The sequence below is a fragment of the Amblyraja radiata genome, chromosome 12, assembly GCF_010909765.2.
Source record: "Amblyraja radiata isolate CabotCenter1 chromosome 12, sAmbRad1.1.pri, whole genome shotgun sequence".
In the NCBI taxonomy this organism is placed as follows: Eukaryota; Metazoa; Chordata; class Chondrichthyes; order Rajiformes; family Rajidae; genus Amblyraja; species Amblyraja radiata.
Genome location: NC_045967.1, coordinates 33,326,462 through 33,343,488, shown reverse-complemented (window position 1 = coordinate 33,343,488; position 17,027 = coordinate 33,326,462). Strand labels below are relative to the sequence as shown.

Here is a 17,027-nt window from a genome sequence, read left to right as displayed (position 1 = left end):
AACAGATGTCTCCGAGGAAGAAATGCAAAATTGTCAATCCAAATGCCCAGCAAAAGAGACTGATTTACACAGCATTCGCAGAGATTATCCGAATTTAGACTACTCCAAATGTGATGATCTGCAGGACATTCTTAATGGGAAAGTAGTGGGCAGAAAGGCATGTCATGCGTGGTATGAAGAGCAAAAACTTGTAGTTTACAATGCCAAAATTGAAAAGTTGAGGAAAAACAAGGTGTACAGAGTTGCTTATTGGTTACAATCTGAGGAGTATAATGATGCTACTGATTATGATATGTCAATGTACCAGCTAGCAACTGATCTTCTCCATAAAGACTTGGTCTTTTGCAATTTGTAATTTCTTTACCTGTCTGTTACGGACTTATAGCATATAATACAATAATATTAAAGTTCTGATTTTGAGAATATCACATTTTTGAATTTTCAAGGCAGCCTGGGTGTTTATGACTATTTCCATCACAACGGTAATTTTTATAATTAGGTAACTAACTAATTATATGCTTTAATTTCAGGTCATCCAAGTAAGATGTTTCATAGTTTCAGAATGCTTCAATCTATAATAACTGTTTCAGAATGCTTCAATCTATAATAAATTTCATTCAATTCTCTTAATTTTTAAGAAAGTTATGGGCTTTTGACTGTCTTCGATCACAACTTTTGTGTTAAGTCAATGGAAAAGCAATAGGGAATAAGATGCTAATTTCCGAGTATGAAAATTGCCATAACTTTTTTAATACTGTAGATATGAAAGTGAATTAGGTATCAAAGTTATTTTTTTGCTTTGGCTGATGGGGTAAATTACAGGCTTGATTTTTTTTAATCTCAAAATGTTGTAACATTTCTATCTGTTGTGCTGAGATCACTACCACTTTAATGCTTGCAACCTTCCTCGTGGACTTAGCAAAGTTTTGGATTCAACACGACCGGGGATAGAATTGCCCATGTACAGGACAGGATGGCCAACAGTTGTTTAGTTAGCTTGGACTCAGAGAAGATCTTCAACAGAATATTGCATAAATATAAAACACGTGAAAGTCATTGACACAATCTAATCAATGTGAGGAAAACACTAAACATCCCCAACAAATCTACGGTTGAAAGAAATCTACAGGAAGAAAGCCAGCCGTTTGTTGTTCAGAGAAGGCAGAGAAGCACCTCTTTAATTTCAGTGATGGTAAAGTTGCTTTCTTGCAAACGAACGCCTATCATTACCCAGATTCCCCATGGAACCACTACAATGATCATTGCCAATAGTTGCTTATGTGAAGTAAGTTACACTGCTGCAAAAATAGCCTTGATCTTGATGAGGCATTTCTAAGGTCACAGCTATTACATCATGCTTTATGTGTTAATGGATGCAAACAGTAAACTTAATAATCTCAACAGTCAATTACATTGTAGCAGCATACCCTTGAGATTCAGCCTGTAACATGTTCAGAGAAGGTTCCTAAAGTAAAATCAATCTCAATCAGTCTGTAAGTAATATTTGCACTTTGATTTTCTTTGATTCTTGGGAGAAGAGAAGAAAAGACTAGTAATAACTTTTTTCATACTCTGTTTGAAAAATATGAGAAAGTGCCATTCTAACCGATTAATTTCAATTATGGTGCTCAAATTTGATCATAATTTCTTGTTTTCGCATTAAAAATAAGAAGAGCCACCTCCCAAGGGATTCTTGATGCCCATAGTATTACAGAAGATTAGATGAGCAACTTGAAATAAATCTTTCAGCATATGCATCTGTAAAATATATAGCCATTCTAACACTTATTTGTATACGCCCATTCTTATTTTTATAAGCTACGTCTTTAACCATTTGATTATTGAATTCTTGTGAGTTAGACAATAGACAATAGGTGCAGGAGTAGGCCATTCGGTCCTTCAAGCCAGCACCACCATTCAATGTGATCATGGCTGATCATCCCCAATCAGTACCCTGCTCCTGCCTTCTCCCCATATCTTTAAGAGCCCTATCTAGCCCTTTCTTTGAAGTATCCAGAGAACCGGCCTCCATCGCCCTCTGAGGCTGAGAATTCCACAGACTCACAACTCTATGAGAAAATGTGTTTGCACGTCTCCGTTCTAAATGGCTTGCCTCTTATTCTTAAACTGTGGCCCCTGGTTCTGGACTCCCCCAACGTCGGGAACATGTTTCCCGCCTCTAGCGTATCCAAACCCATAACAATCTTATACGTTTCAATAAGATCCCCTCTCATAATTCTAAACTCCAGAGTGTACAAGCCCAGCCGCTCCATTCTCTCAGCATATGACAGTCCCGCCATCCCGGGAATTAACCTTTGTAAACCTACGCTGCACTCCCTCAATAGCAAGAATGTCCTTCCTCAAATTAGGGGATCAAAACTGCACACAATACTCCAGGTGGACACGATATCCAACACACTTGCTGAAGAAGGGTCTCGACCCGAAACGTCACCCATTCCTTCTCTCCAGAGATGTTGCCTGTCCCGCTGTAACGCCAGCATTTTGTGTCTACCTTCGAGTTAAACCAGCATCTGCAGTTCTTTCCTACACACTTGCTGATGTTTCTGCTGGATATCAAGATATTCAGGAGGACCAGTTGGACAATTTATAAATAGTGGCAACCCCTTGTTATGACAGTTTTGGTAACAGAAATTTGCCCTTGCAGAATTCGCTCATCACAACACGATAAAAATACGGAATTTATGTGGGGGAAAAAAAATAAGATATTTTTTCAACTTTTATTTCTTGACACATGCAGATGACGCAGGTTTACATTGTGAAAAATCATGATGTGCAAGGCATTCCACCTACTCCCATCACCACGCTTTTAAGTAATGATGAGAGGGAGTGGAATGAATTAGTTATTTCAAAAAGCTGGCACAGATACATTGGTCAAATTGATTTATGCAGAGCACTAAAATAGAAAATGCTAGATATACTTAACAGGAAAGACTGCATCTGTGGAGAGAGGAACTGAATTAACGTTTCAGATCAAAGACCCTGCATCTGAACTGTGATGATGAATTTGCAGATAGAATAGAACATTAGGACGGAAACAACATGGAATTGGGGTGCATGTTAGAATTAAAATCTAAAGCAACATTACTTGATACTTCTTAATTGAAACAATATTTGATCCAAATAGCACATGATATTTGAAATGTATTTTTTCTTTTCTTTTATATTATAGATGTCTCTTTATATCTACGCAACAGCTTGTTAACTGAATCAAGTTACAAACTTAATATTGCCACACCATCCTCAACCCCAGATGCTCCAGAGGTAATAATTACTTGAATTTAATTTATATTTTGTCAATTGTTCTGCAGGAGATTGGAGAAAAGCAGTTGGATGTTTTTATATCTGTCTACTTGTAAAATAAGTAAACTAGCACATAATATACAGAGAAAGATGGCTGCACACACACTCGTGTTGGAATCAAAAACAGGAATGATTTATTTCCAAGTCAAAGGTCACTGACTCATTTACTGAGCATGTGCGAGAATGAGCACATAGAAACATAGAAAATAGGTGCAGGAGTAGCCCATTCGGCTCATCGAGCCTGCACTGCCATTCAATATGATCATGGCTGATCATCCAACTCAGTATCCTGTACCTGCCTTCTCTCCATACCCCCTGATCCCTTTAGCCACAAGGGCCACATCTAACTCCCTCTTAAATATAGCCAATGAACTGGCCTCAACTACTTTCTGTGGCAGAGAATTCCACAGATTCACCACTCTCTGTGTGAATTTTTTTTTCTCATCTCGGTCCTAAAAGACTTCCCCCTTATCCTTAAACTGTGACCCCTTGTTCTGGACTTCCCCAACATCGGGAACAATCTTCTTGCATCTAGCCTGTCCAACCCCTTAAGAGTTTCTATAAGATCCCCCCACAATCTTCTAAATTCTAGCGAGTACAAGCCGAGTCTATCCAGTCTTTCTTCATATGAAAGTCCTGCCATCCCAGGAATCAGTCTGGTGAACCTTCTCTGTACTCCCTCTATGGCAAGAATGTCTTTCCTCAGATTAGGAGACCAAAACTGTAAAAGGACTTACTTGACACACAAAGTCTTTTACTACATTACTTTATTATAGGCACTACACACACTATGCCCTAGCTGTCCGTGGTCATCACTGGAGCTAGAGAGCGAGCTGGAGGTGGGGAAGCTACAATTATACAAGAGACAATGGGGAGTGGTTAGTAGTGGTGAGGTCACTATGTTAAAGGAGCATGCACTGATCTACATCCTTCCTCTTGGAAACAAAAGAGACCACGGCTCATACGCTAGAATCAGACCATAAGCAGGGAACAGTTAGACAATATCATGATACAGACTACTCGCACACTCCGTACCGGACAGGCGGCTTGACCAACCGCCCAGAGCGGGTGCGCAACCCGCCTTCCCCTTCAACCGCAGGAGCTGCAGGTACGGGGGCAGGGACAGAGATGGGAGATCCGGGTGATGAGCGCCCAGGGGAAGGAGGAGAACGGGGGGGCGAAACAGGTACACCTGCAGGTGAGGCAGGAGAAGGAGGCTGGCGTGTGTGGGGCACAGAGAGCTGAGAGGGCAGTGTCCGGGGCATGCGAGGAGTGACAGGGGCAGGAGGAGTTTCAGGCAGTGGGGAAGGGACAGCATCTGCCAAGAGGGAACAATGTTAACGTTCAGTACCATCAGGTCAGACGATTCGTATGGATGGCGGGCAACGGAAGGGAGCGGCGCACGGGACCCAAGTGGAGGCGTTGGTTCGAATCCCACTTCTGACACCATGTAAAAAGGGTTACTTGACAAACAAAGTCTTTTACTACATTACTTTATTATAGGCACTACACACACTATGCCCTAGCTGTTCGTGGTCATCACTGGAGCTAGAGAGCGAGCTGGAGGTGGGGAAGCTACAATTATACAAGAGACAATGGGGAGTGGTTAGTAGTGGTGAGGTCACTATGTTAAAGGAGCATGCACTGATCTACAAAAACTGTACGCAATACTCCAGGTGTGGTCTCACCAAGGCCCTGTACAACTGCAGTAGAACCTCCCTGCTCCTATACTCAAATCCTTTTGCTATGAATGCTAACATACCATTCGCTTTCTTCACTGCCTGCTGCACCTGCATGCCCACTTTCAATGACTGGTGTACCATGACACCCAGGTCTCGTTGCATCTCCCCTTTTCCTAATCGGCCACCATTCAGATAATAGTCTACTTTCTTGTTCTTGCCACCAAAGTGGATAACCTCACATTTATCCACATTATACTGCATCTGCCATGCATTTGCCCACTCACCCAACCTATCCAATTCACCTTGCAGCCTCCTAGCATCCTCCTCACAGCTAACACTGCCCCCCAGCTTCGTGTCATCCGCAAACTTGGTGATGTTGCATTCAATTCCCTCATCCAAATCATTAATATATATTGTAAATAGCTGGGGTCCCAGCACTGAGCCTTGCGATACCCCACTAGTCACTGCCTGCCATTGTGAAAAGGACCCGTTTACTCCTACTCTTTGCTTCCTGTCTGCCAGCCAGTTCTCTATCCACATCAATACTGAACCCCCAATACCATGTGCTTTAAGTTTGCATACTAATCTCTTATGTGGGACCTTGTCGAAAGCCTTCTGAAAGTCCAGATATAACACATACACTGGTTCTCCCTTATCCACTCTACTAGTTACATCCTCGAAAAATTCTAAAAGATTCGTCAGACATGATTTACCTTTCATAGATCCATGCTGACTTTGTCCAATGATTTCACCACTTTCCAAATGTGCTGCTATCCCATCTTTAATAACTGACTCTAGCATTTTCCCCACTACCGATGTTAGACTAACTGGTTCCTAATTCCCCGTTTTCTCTCTCCCTCCCTTTTTAAAAAGTGGGGTTACATTAGCTACCCTCCAATTCTCAGGAACTACTCCAGAATCTAAAGAATTTTGAAAAATTATCACTAATGCATCCTTAAGCACTCTGGGATGCAGCCTATCTGGCCCTGGGGATTTATCAGCCTTTAATCCATTCAATTTACCTAATACCACTTCCCAACTAACCTGGATTTCACTCAGTTCCTCCATCTCATTTGATCCCTGGTCCCCTGCTATTTCCGGCAGATTATTTATGTCTTCCTTAGTGAAGACAGAACCAATGTAGTTATTCAATTGGTCTGCCATGTCCTTGTCCCCATGATCAATTCACCTGTTTCTGACTGCAAGAGACCTACATTTGTTTTAACTAATCTTTTTCTCCTCACATATCTATAAAAGCTTTTGTAGTCAGTTTTTATGTTCCCTGCCAGTTTTCGTTCATAATCTATTTTCACTTTCCTAATTAAGCCCTTTGTCCTCCTCTGCTGGAATCTAAATTTCTCCCAGTCCTCTGGTAGGCTGCTTTTTCTGGCTAATTTGTATGCTTCATCTTTTGTTTTGATACTATCCCAGATTTCCCTTGTTATCCACGGATGCACTACCTTCCCTGATTTATTCTTTTGCCAAACTGGGATGAACAATTGTTGTGGACACTGCTGCTAAAATGGCACTGTTAAATGCGCAAAGTTCAAAAAAACTAATGAACTGCACATAAACTGAAAAAATATAGGTTATCTGGTGTTTTGTGCGTGGGAGCTTGTTTTGTGTATTACTGTGTTTAAGCAATAAATAAAATGCTCGGGTGGAGTGGCAGGAGATAGAATTGTTTGTTGTCATGCACACTTGTCATCGGCCCGACAGGAAATTTGTGTTTCCCCCATGTTTTAAAAGCTATTTCTGCCCATGATTTGAATGGCTTTGGAAATGAATGCCTATGGAAGTTTGCTTATTTAAAAGTTGTGCTGATTAAGAATTTGTTTTTTCTAATATTCTTTTAAGTCTCTACTGGCTTATTAATTTTATCTTCCAAACCTGTTTAAAGGTGCTTAAAACACTGAAAGAGTTTACTTTTTTAATTTATTGAAGTTTTGCCTTTCAATGTAGAGCTTTTGTTTAAAAACATGTTTTTGCTTTTAAATGTGTGGATCACATTAAATCATTAACTGTTCTGTAAGATTTAGAACAGACAATTCCAGCTGAGTCTGGATGCACAATTCTCAGCCATTTCCACATTTTATAGATGTGTAGTGCTGATGCTCCCTATGACCTAGAAGGCTCTATTGGCATGGTTTCACCTGTTCCTCCAACGAACTGATTGTGGACTTTGGAATGGGTAGGATGGGGACCCACAGTCCCGTTTATATATGGTGGAAAGGGTCAAGAACTTCAAATTCCTGGGCATGCATATTTCCGAATATCACTCCTGGTCACAGAACACTGATGCAATTATAAAGAAAGCACATCAGCGCCTCTACTTCCTGAGAAGATTACGGAGAGTTGGTATGTCAAGGAGGACTCTCTCAAACTTCTACAGGTGCACAGTAGAGAGTATGCTGGCCGGTTACATCGTGGCTTGGTTTGGTAACTTGAGCGCCCCTGAGCGGAAAAGGCTGCAAAAAGTTGTAAACACTGCCCAGTCCATCATCGGTTCTGACCTCCCTTCCATCGAGAGGATCTATCGTAGTCGCTGCCTCAAAAAGGCTGCCAACATCATCAAAGACCCACACCATCCTGGCCACACACTCATCTCTCCGCTGCCATCAGGTAGAAGGTACAGGAGCCTGAAATCTGCAACAGGAACAGGAACAGCCACTTTCCCCCACATCCTTCAAACTATTAAACACAACTTCAAACTAACTCTGAACTGTAACAGCCGATTGCACTTTATTTGTTTATCTATATGTGTATATATATATTCTATGCTATACGGACACACTGATCTGTTCTGTATTTATGCCTACAATATTCTGGTGTGCTGCAGCAAGCAATAATTTCATTGTCCTATCTGGGACACTTGACAATAAACTCTCTTGACTCTTGAGCATTGGCAAAGGTAAATTTATGCTTTCATCTATCGCCACCATGTGGTCAGTGGCAAAGCAGACAGCATAATGCATCCCATTGAGCTCTTTGGATCGTTACTTCAGAAGAACAGGTAGCTTTGAGGTAATAGAACATAGAGCATAGAACCTGCAACACAGTAACTGACCCTACAGCCCATGTTGATTGTGCCATCCATAATGTCAGTCTAAAATATTCCCATCTGCCTAAACATGGCCCATATCCCTTAATTTCCTGCTTGTTTGTGTCTGTCAAACTACCTCCTAAATGTTGATTCTACCACTTTGGTTTGAAAATTTAAATTGACAGTAAAATGGCAGAACAAAATGCCTCTGAAACTATTTTATTTCACCAAAGTTATTTTAATAAAACCAGAAAGCTCCGAATGCCATATAGAAAATTTGGTATAGATTGATATCTTAGTTATGATTTCCTCAAAGCCTAATTGAACATTTCCTTCAGGATTCACCAGAATTTCTTGGGCTCTGTCACAACTTTGCTCCTTCTTAGAATTCTCCCATGACATTCGCTTGAATGGACCCTGTATCTTGTACCTCAGTCTCACATTGAATTGAATTGAATTGAATCTTTATTGTCATTCAAACAATAGTTTGAACTAAATTGTGTACCTCCTTTTTGCTTACTTTGAATTGTATGTGACCAGCAAGTTATTTGCATGAATCTTCCAGAATTCTGTTTTAGACATAACATTGCATTTGGCTCCAGTGTCTATTTTTATTTCAACTGCAATACCATTTACCATCACTGTGGCCATGGGTTCGTTGTTCCGTACATTTTGGCCCTCAATGGAATGTGTTTGCAGCGCGATGCCGTCGACCATGGGCATATCATCCGTGCTGCTATCATATGGATCAGACAAAGGCTCTGACTGTAGCAGATGTTCAGGTTGTTTTGTCTTCTCTTTGCTGAGACCGCGTGGTCGGGATCTATAGCATTTCCAGAAATGATTGCATCTTTTGCAGCCGTGGCAAATTTGGCCAAAAGAGGGACATTTCTCCCTCTTTGCCACATGAGTACCTCCACAATTAGTGCATTCGGTAATAAATCGTATCACAGGCTTATCAAACTGTGCTCTCATCGCTATCTCAGGCTTCCATTGTCTTTGAAACGCAGCCTGGACAGTATCAATTCCCAAGATTCATTGCTGTGCCTCGGTCATTGTTCTGGCCTTATGAATATTTAACTCATAATTCTCGCAAATGGAGACAGCCTTTTCCAAAGTTAAGCCAGGGTTACGGACATGTTTTCTTCTTATGGGTCTGTCCCACTTAGGCAACTGCAGGAGACTATGCAGTCGCCACCTGGTTGCCGGGGAGTCGCCTTCATGGAATTCTAGTCGCATTCTAGGAATTAGTCGCGGCCTCATTATGGTTGCCGTGAATTTTTCAACATGATGAGAAATTAGTGGCGACTAGAATGAAGTCGCTATGGAGAGTAGCGAGAATTCTCGAGCTGTAGGTGGGTCGCCAGGAGGTCCTAGTGGGTTGCCAGGAAGTCGAAGCAACTCCCTGCTGCGTTTTTAATAGCACAGATAAAAGATTCAATCATCATTCTGGTTCTGTGAGTTGAGCTTCACACGTTCGATAATAGGATTGGCCTGGGGGTCGCATAGCCGTCAAAACTTTCTTTTGAGATATTCAGGGTCATCCGCCGATTCAGCAGGGGTCACGACCGGAGGTGCACCATCGACAGGTGGGTGAGTTACTGCCCCCGCACATACAAACTGTTGTGCTCGTTCGTAAGCTTCTTGTCCTGCGAGATTGAGGAGCATGTTAGCATGAGCTCTAGGTGGTTTGTCATAGTAAGAGGCAGCAATGAAGACCTCATACTGTTGTTCAAGATGCGCCAACGCTCTCCGATTTTGCTATCGAAGACGAGCGGGCCCGGTTTTTGGCCAAAGCTGAGACTGTGAAAACTCGTTAAAATGTTCTGACAACATGTATGAAGCAGTGATAACCATGTCGTTTAACTTAATTAAAAGTACTTTATTAAGATTACATACAGAGACCATGGTGTGAACCTCCATAAGGTTCCGCATCATAGATCAAACTGAAGTTTAACTAATTGCATACCACTAGATGGCACAGTGGAAACCCGGCATGGATCAAGGATTGTGTCGGCAATAGGAAAACCAGGTATGGATCAAATCAGCAATAGTGATTGATCTACAACTTCTCCCAAATCCCATCCCTACATTAGTGCCTGTCCATGAAGACTGTTCCTGTGCCTCGTCGCCTTTACAGAATTCTCTTCCTTTGTTTTGTCAGGATCTGCTTCCTCCCCTCCAAGTTCGGTTGCATCAGCCCTAGTCTCATTCTAAGCCAGTGTTCATTAGCATTTTAGCTGGGGGATAATTGTCTGGAGTGTTGTATTAACTTGTATGTCAGAAGGAAAATTCCAATCTGATGCTTCAAGGACTTTTTTTATACTAGTGTCTCCAAGTTACTTCTTAAATACTTAATGCAATGGAGGGAGCATTCTGCTGCTACATTTGAGGCGGGTTGTATGTGGAAGGAAGTGTGTGTTTTCTGCAAGACTGCGGCACAAAATAGAATAGATTTACACTGGTGCCCGGTGCGAAGCATGTTACTCTGGTGAGGCAAGTGTGAACTAAATTTCTTCATGATTTCCTCACTGGTAAAGCAGGATTCCACCTGCTTCTAGCTATTTCAAGTGGCTTTTAAACGAGGTCAATACGTTTTTGAGTCCCATTTTGGCATTATTCAAATAGCTCATTGAAAGGGTCTGATGGGCCATTTCTACAAATGAACAGGAATTTGTGGGTCGTAAGCTCTGCAGCTCTGGAAAGCTGTGTAGATATCACATCTGTCCTTTTATGTGTTGGTCCAATTTTTGGACAGTTTAAAAGAAAATGTGGGCCACTATTTTCGTGTGGATAATGACAAGAGTATGATGTTGCATCCTTGAAGTGCTCTGAGAAATGTAGCTAAAAAAAATGAATGCTTTGTAAACACTAAGACTGGATTTCTTGCTTTCAGCCAGAGTTATTCATGCACCTGCTGTAGCACAGTGTCCCTTTGAGTAGTATTTCCCTCAGCCCGTCCCAGGAAGGCTCATCAACAGCTTTCACTGTACTGAAATGCAGACTAGTAACATTGTCTTGTTTGAAAAACTCTGTTGCGTGATTTGAACTGACAGAATGTTGGCTGATAATACTAAATAGTCTCAGAATCAAAATAAAACCTAATATGGATATCATGGATTCAGGAATGAATTGGTGTATTTTTGCCTGCTATAGCAATAGTTAAAGTAATGGAAAATGCTTTTTTTACTTCTATAAACTCATAAAAAGATCTTATGTTAAAAAGAGCAATTCAAAATTTGCACAGATGCAGAGTCATTTTTAGGCAAGCCTTCTCAGTCTGATAAATCACTGGGGTCAATTATTAGAGTCGGAGTTGTACAGCACAGACACGGGCCCTTCAGTCCACCACATCCATGCCAACCTTTTTGTCTACATACACGAATCGCATTTGCACGCATTTAGTCTTGTCTATTTAAGTATTGTGTACTATTTTAGAATAAGATTATGGCTAAATATTTAAACTAATCCTTTACAATCTTTAAAACTTACTGTTATCTGACAGTAATATATTTGGGATGCAAGAGGAACTTGTCAAGCCTGCCAAATTTTACAGGTCATTTATCCTAAGACACTTCAGAATGCAAAAATCAACTTTGGGGAAATTTGACATAATCTGATGAGAAGCCTCTTATATAACTCAATGCGGTGGGTTGATAAAGGTTTGTGGCAGCAACAATGTTTTTTGCTATATATTACTGGAATCTCCTGATCATATGTGGAGTATTAAATTTCATAAACATTGCATTCAACTCTGGAGTCCCAATTACACTTTATTGATACTTCAGATGGTGTGAAGAATATAACAAATAGGGAGGAAGAGACAAAATGGTGAGACCAAAAGGAGTGATGGTCTCTCTTCCCCAATTAGGAACTATTTAGGGTTTTTATTCTAAGCATAAATTGTAAATTTACAACCAAAAATGCTAGTATGAGATTTTTTTTTAACACCATTTCTGGTTGTTACATCAGTATCATACAGTGTGCAACCATTATTAGTTGTGCTTGATTCATTTGAGTGTCTATAATAGTTAACTAATCTGAAATATTTAGTCTGGTCTTGTTCTCATCCTGCATTAGCTTTCAGCAATGAACACAAAAGACTTGCCGACAGATAAGTCTGGTGAAGTAGACTGCAAGGCCTTGATGGAATTGTTGAAGAAGTGTTCAAGCTTGCAAGAACAGGTTGAAATAATCCACTTAATCTATGTCACAAAGTAAGACTATTCTGTTTAAAAATATAATTTGATTTTTATTAAAAATAATGATTAATATGTGGTTTGATTCTCTTCTCTGTTTCTCTTTCACCACCTATCTGTTCTAATGTACAGGGGTATAGATTGGAATATAGAGCATGATGAATATCCTGAAATGACCGTCTATGATGTCTTAATGGAATTGTACACAAAAGCTGGCAATGAACAAAACTGGGGACTAATCCGTTATATTTCTGGTATGCTCCATAAAAAGGTGGAAGAACTTGATGAGGTAATGAAGATCTAATACTGCCGTATTAAACTGCATCGTGCCTAATATATGTAGTGCCAAATGTATTAGCTACTTAATTGCCATAAATCTTTTGAAAGATTATGTGCTCCTTTAACTGCATTATTATGTTGGTTCTTTTAATTTTTTTATTGAAAAATGTCTGCATCTCAAGATGATGAACTTTATAATAAATGGTTTTATGAGAATTAGTGAAGTTTCATCTTCTTCATGGTGGAGCACTGTTCCTTTATGTCTATGTACATGTTCTAATTTCAGCTGCATGCAATTTTGCCCTATTTTTCTTTCATCAAATGAAAGTAACAAGTGCTTTGAAAAATAGTTGTTCTTATAGTAATAGCCCTTTTTAGTTTAAATACCTACACTTTATATGTCAGCCTGGGCAATGAATGATATGTGGTTATTTAAGTACAAAAAACATCACACCTGAACATTGACATTATCCATGTATGAACGTCAACAAACCGCAGGATAATCAGGATTGCTGACTTGTCAAGTTTGAAGCATAATCTTTGTTTCCCATAAGACAACTAATCAGTCTTAGAAGGATTCTAATCCAAATTTTCACCTATCCATGTTCTCCAGAGTTGCTGCCTGAGTCTTTACTTGATTAACTTTACTTTATTAAGTCTTTATTAAGATACTGTAGCATGGTTGTTGGTAATTTAAGGCACCTGTTCTAATAATCGCTATATTTTTAAGTAAAATTTTTTTTAATGCTGTATTCTAATGATATTTGTCATAGGCGTGTACAACTCTTTTGTCAAATCAGAAGCACCTAACTGTTGGCCTTCCTCCCGAACCACGAGAGAGAACAATTACAGCGTGAGTACTTCATTCAATACTGGATGTGTCATGAGTTGAGATAATGTTTAATGTTGACTTATGCTTTTGCTTTCTCATTAGACCCTTGCCTTACGACGAACTTACTAAACTGATTGAAGAAGCTAGTGATAACGATCACAGTTTGTTCATCCTCACACAGGTTGGTTCATGCACCATAAAATCCATCCTATATTAAATATTGTTATTATATATTTACAGCTTTAACAATCTTTTTTTTTCATTGTCATTGGATTACTTCAGCTAATGTGGAACTTCGGTGGGCGGCGCGACTCTCGTCAGCAGCAGCCTCTGCAGTCCGTCTGTGTTTTATTATTTTCTGTGTCGTTTTTATGTAGTTTTTGTTATTTTTTTGTTGGGGTATGTGGGGGGGAGGGGGTAACTTTAAAATCTCTCCCTGCACGGGAGACCCGACCTTTTCTTTGTCGGGTCTCCGTTGTCATTGGGGCTGCAACGTGGAGCGGCCTCCAACAGGAATGACCTGGGGTTCCAGCTGCGGAGCTGCCGACTACTCACCTCACCGTCGTGGGGCTGGCCGAGTCAGGAGCGGGTGGAGCTGTGGTGGACGCTGCTGCCACGCGACCCCCGGAGATTCGGAGGCTGCAACTGCGGGTCTGGCGGACGGCGGCACCGGGAGCCCGCGGGTCCCTGCTGGGTGACCGCTTTTCGGGGCTTCCGCAACGGCGACCTCTCCCGCCCGAGTTGCGGGGTTGAAGAGCACCTGAGCGGGGCCTTGGAATGGCCGCGGGACTCTGCGAGCGCACGCCGGGGGCTCTAACACCAAGACCCGGTGCGCGACCTTGCATCACCCGGCGTGGCTTTAAGAGTGCAGTGGAGAGATAAGTTTTTTTTTGCCTTCCATCACAACGATGTGATGGATGTTTGTGTAAACTGTGTTGTGTCTCGGGTCTTTTTGTTTTGTAATGTATGGCTGCAGAAACGACATTTCGTTTGGACCTCAAGGGGTCCAAATGACAATAAATTGAATTGTATGTATGTATGTATGTAACAGAGCATACATCCAATGGAAAAAAATTGTAGAAACTAAAAATGAGAAATAAAATCTGAGAATGCTGGAGGTACTCAGCATCTGTTGAGAGAGAAACAGGGTTATTGCTTCAGGTTGATGACCTTTTACCAAAGTTTGCAGTAAAAAATGTTTTTAGTTATAGAGAAGGGTGGCGCGAACAAAGGGAATGTCCACAAAAGGATACAAGCCGACAGATACTAACTGGCATAGGTGGTCATGGTGCTGACTGAGGGAGGATGGTGAGGGCATGTTAACTTCAGCTAAATAGTGATACAAGAAACTGCAGATGCTGCAATTTTGATGAAAAAACAAAGTGCTGGAGGTACTCAGCAGGTCATGCTGCATCTTTGGAGGTCTGAAGAATGGTCATGAGCTTATGACCTAAAACATTGTTTATCCATTCTCTCCATAGATGCTGCCTAATTCACTGAATTCCTCCAGCACTTATTTTTTTGCTTAACTTTAGTTAATCTGTCTGGAGGAGTTGTAAAGAGAAGATGAATCATAACAGGGATGGAGAGAGAACAAAATGTAGAATTAGCATTTTTCTATTTCTTCATTGTTTTCATCTCACAGTTCCTTCTCTATTACTTACTTCTCACACGTATCTCCTCCTGTAATGTGGACGCCCTTCAAGACATCACTGTTAACCTCTTAGTTCTCTAGTTATCATGTATTTCGCCATGGTAAATACACACGAGAATTATTTGTTTAACACCTCGCCGATCTCTTATGGTTCCACGCATAGATGACTTTGTTTACCTTTAAGGGGACCTATTCTCTCCCAAGTTACTCCTTTACCCTAATTCTGCCAAAGCTAACTCATGTCACCTTTTGCACTCCTGATTTCCCAAAGTATAGACCTACACTCCTTATACGACCCAAGGGGGTCACTAGATCCCTACTGCTTATTCCTGACATTTGCCTCTATTTGAATTCTTGCAACGAGCTACAATATCACTTATCATCAAGACTTCCCCACTTCTCCCAGCCTTGCCTTTCACTCTAACAGGAACATGCTGGCCCTAAATGTACACTATGTCACATTTGAGAGCCTTCCTTTTCCCAGAAATCCCATTACCTGTTAACAATTTGGCATTGCCCAAATTTAGTACTTCAACTTTTGGACCAGTCGTATCCTTTTCCCTAATTATTTTAAAACTAATAGAATTATTGTCACTGGTCCTAAAGTGTTCTCCCACCAACACTTCATTAATAATAATGTTTTGTTTATAGGGACAGTGCATATTAATGAACATTTGCATGTAAATATGCGAGATTGTAGCCAATCAGTACTAATTTCCGTCTCTAGTCCCAGGCAAAGGTAGGTGAAGTGTCTTGTCCAAGGACACAACGACAGTACACACTCCAAGCAGGATTCGAACCGGTCACCTTCAGGTTGCCAGCCGAACACTTAGCCCATTGTGCCATCTGTCATTCACCTGTCTTGCCGTGTTTCCCAAAAGAAGGTTGAGTTTTGCCACTTCTCCAGTATGACCATCTTGATTGAGAATATTTTCCTGAATACACGTAATAAATTCCACCCAATCCAAGCTGTTGGGTCCATGGTAGTCCCAGGCGATATGATAAAAAAAAAAGACACAGTGATGGAGTAAGTCAGCAGGTCAGGAGACTCTTAGGGGACATAGATAGGTGACATTTTAGGTTGAGACCCTTCAGAAGAAGTCTGAAGAAGGATCCCTACCCAAAACGTCACCTATGTCTGAAAAATGGCCATGACCCGAAACGGCAACTATCTAGGTTCTTCTGAGATGCTGCCTGACCCACTGATTTACTCCAGCACTTTTATAAACCAGCATCTGCAGTTCCTTGTGCTCCAGTCGATATGATAGTGGAAACAGTTATTTTCAGAGGACTATTGGATAAATACTTGACAGATTAACTAAATATGTAGGACCAAGGAGAAATTATATAAATGTGGAATCAATTTTGAAAATCTGTTTCAAAAAAATGATCCAGGTTTTGTAGTCCTTTTCCTGTGCAGTGAGATTTTCTGAATTCAGAATTTGTTCTGCATGTTCAGTCAACTACATTATTTTACATCCATTATTTTTTTTTTGATAGGAAGTCATGGTTTATCTAGCAATGTATGCAAGGACGGAACCAAATCTGTTTGCTGAAATGTTCCGACTGCGTATTGGATTAATTATTCAAGTCATGGCAACTGAAATGGCCAATTGTCTCAAATGTTCAGGTAAAGTTTCTCTGAAGCATCAGTGTCTGAAAATATATACATAGTCAAATTCTGTTGCTTTGTTTGTAACCAAAACGCGAGAAAAAGTTATTGTATTGCTAGGATAGGGCAAATTGTTTTTAGATGTTACAATCCAGCTGAGGCGTATTATTTCATTGTTCAAAACATTTACCAGGAGATTAAAGTCGTAGGATGGTTTTCATGATTATACATATGTTATGGAGCGAGTGATCTTCAAAATAGCTTCACAATTTTGCTTCTGGTGTTTTTAAGTGATATCCAGTTCCAAATACTTTCTTGCAATGTTTCCATGATTGTATAAATGCGCAGAACAATTGTGAACCACAAAAGAAGACCTGTGATTCAATATTGGAGTATTGTGTGAAG

The 17,027-nt window shown here is 40.6% G+C and overlaps 1 protein-coding gene across 5 annotated transcripts in view; it reads left to right on the top strand.

The window, feature by feature from the left end:
- The window catches only part of phka1 (phosphorylase kinase regulatory subunit alpha 1), a 121,118-nt gene that overhangs the window by 70,732 nt on the left and 33,359 nt on the right, over nucleotides 1-17,027 (top strand). For all 5 annotated transcript variants that reach the window (XM_033030432.1, XM_033030430.1, XM_033030429.1 and 2 more), the window contains 6 exons: nucleotides 3,191-3,282; nucleotides 12,127-12,263; nucleotides 12,378-12,534; nucleotides 13,298-13,377; nucleotides 13,459-13,537; nucleotides 16,511-16,640. In XM_033030432.1, coding sequence (XP_032886323.1) covers nucleotides 3,191-3,282; nucleotides 12,127-12,263; nucleotides 12,378-12,534; nucleotides 13,298-13,377; nucleotides 13,459-13,537; nucleotides 16,511-16,640 — 675 coding nt within the window. The remainder of the gene's footprint in view (nucleotides 1-3,190; nucleotides 3,283-12,126; nucleotides 12,264-12,377; nucleotides 12,535-13,297; nucleotides 13,378-13,458; nucleotides 13,538-16,510; nucleotides 16,641-17,027) is intronic.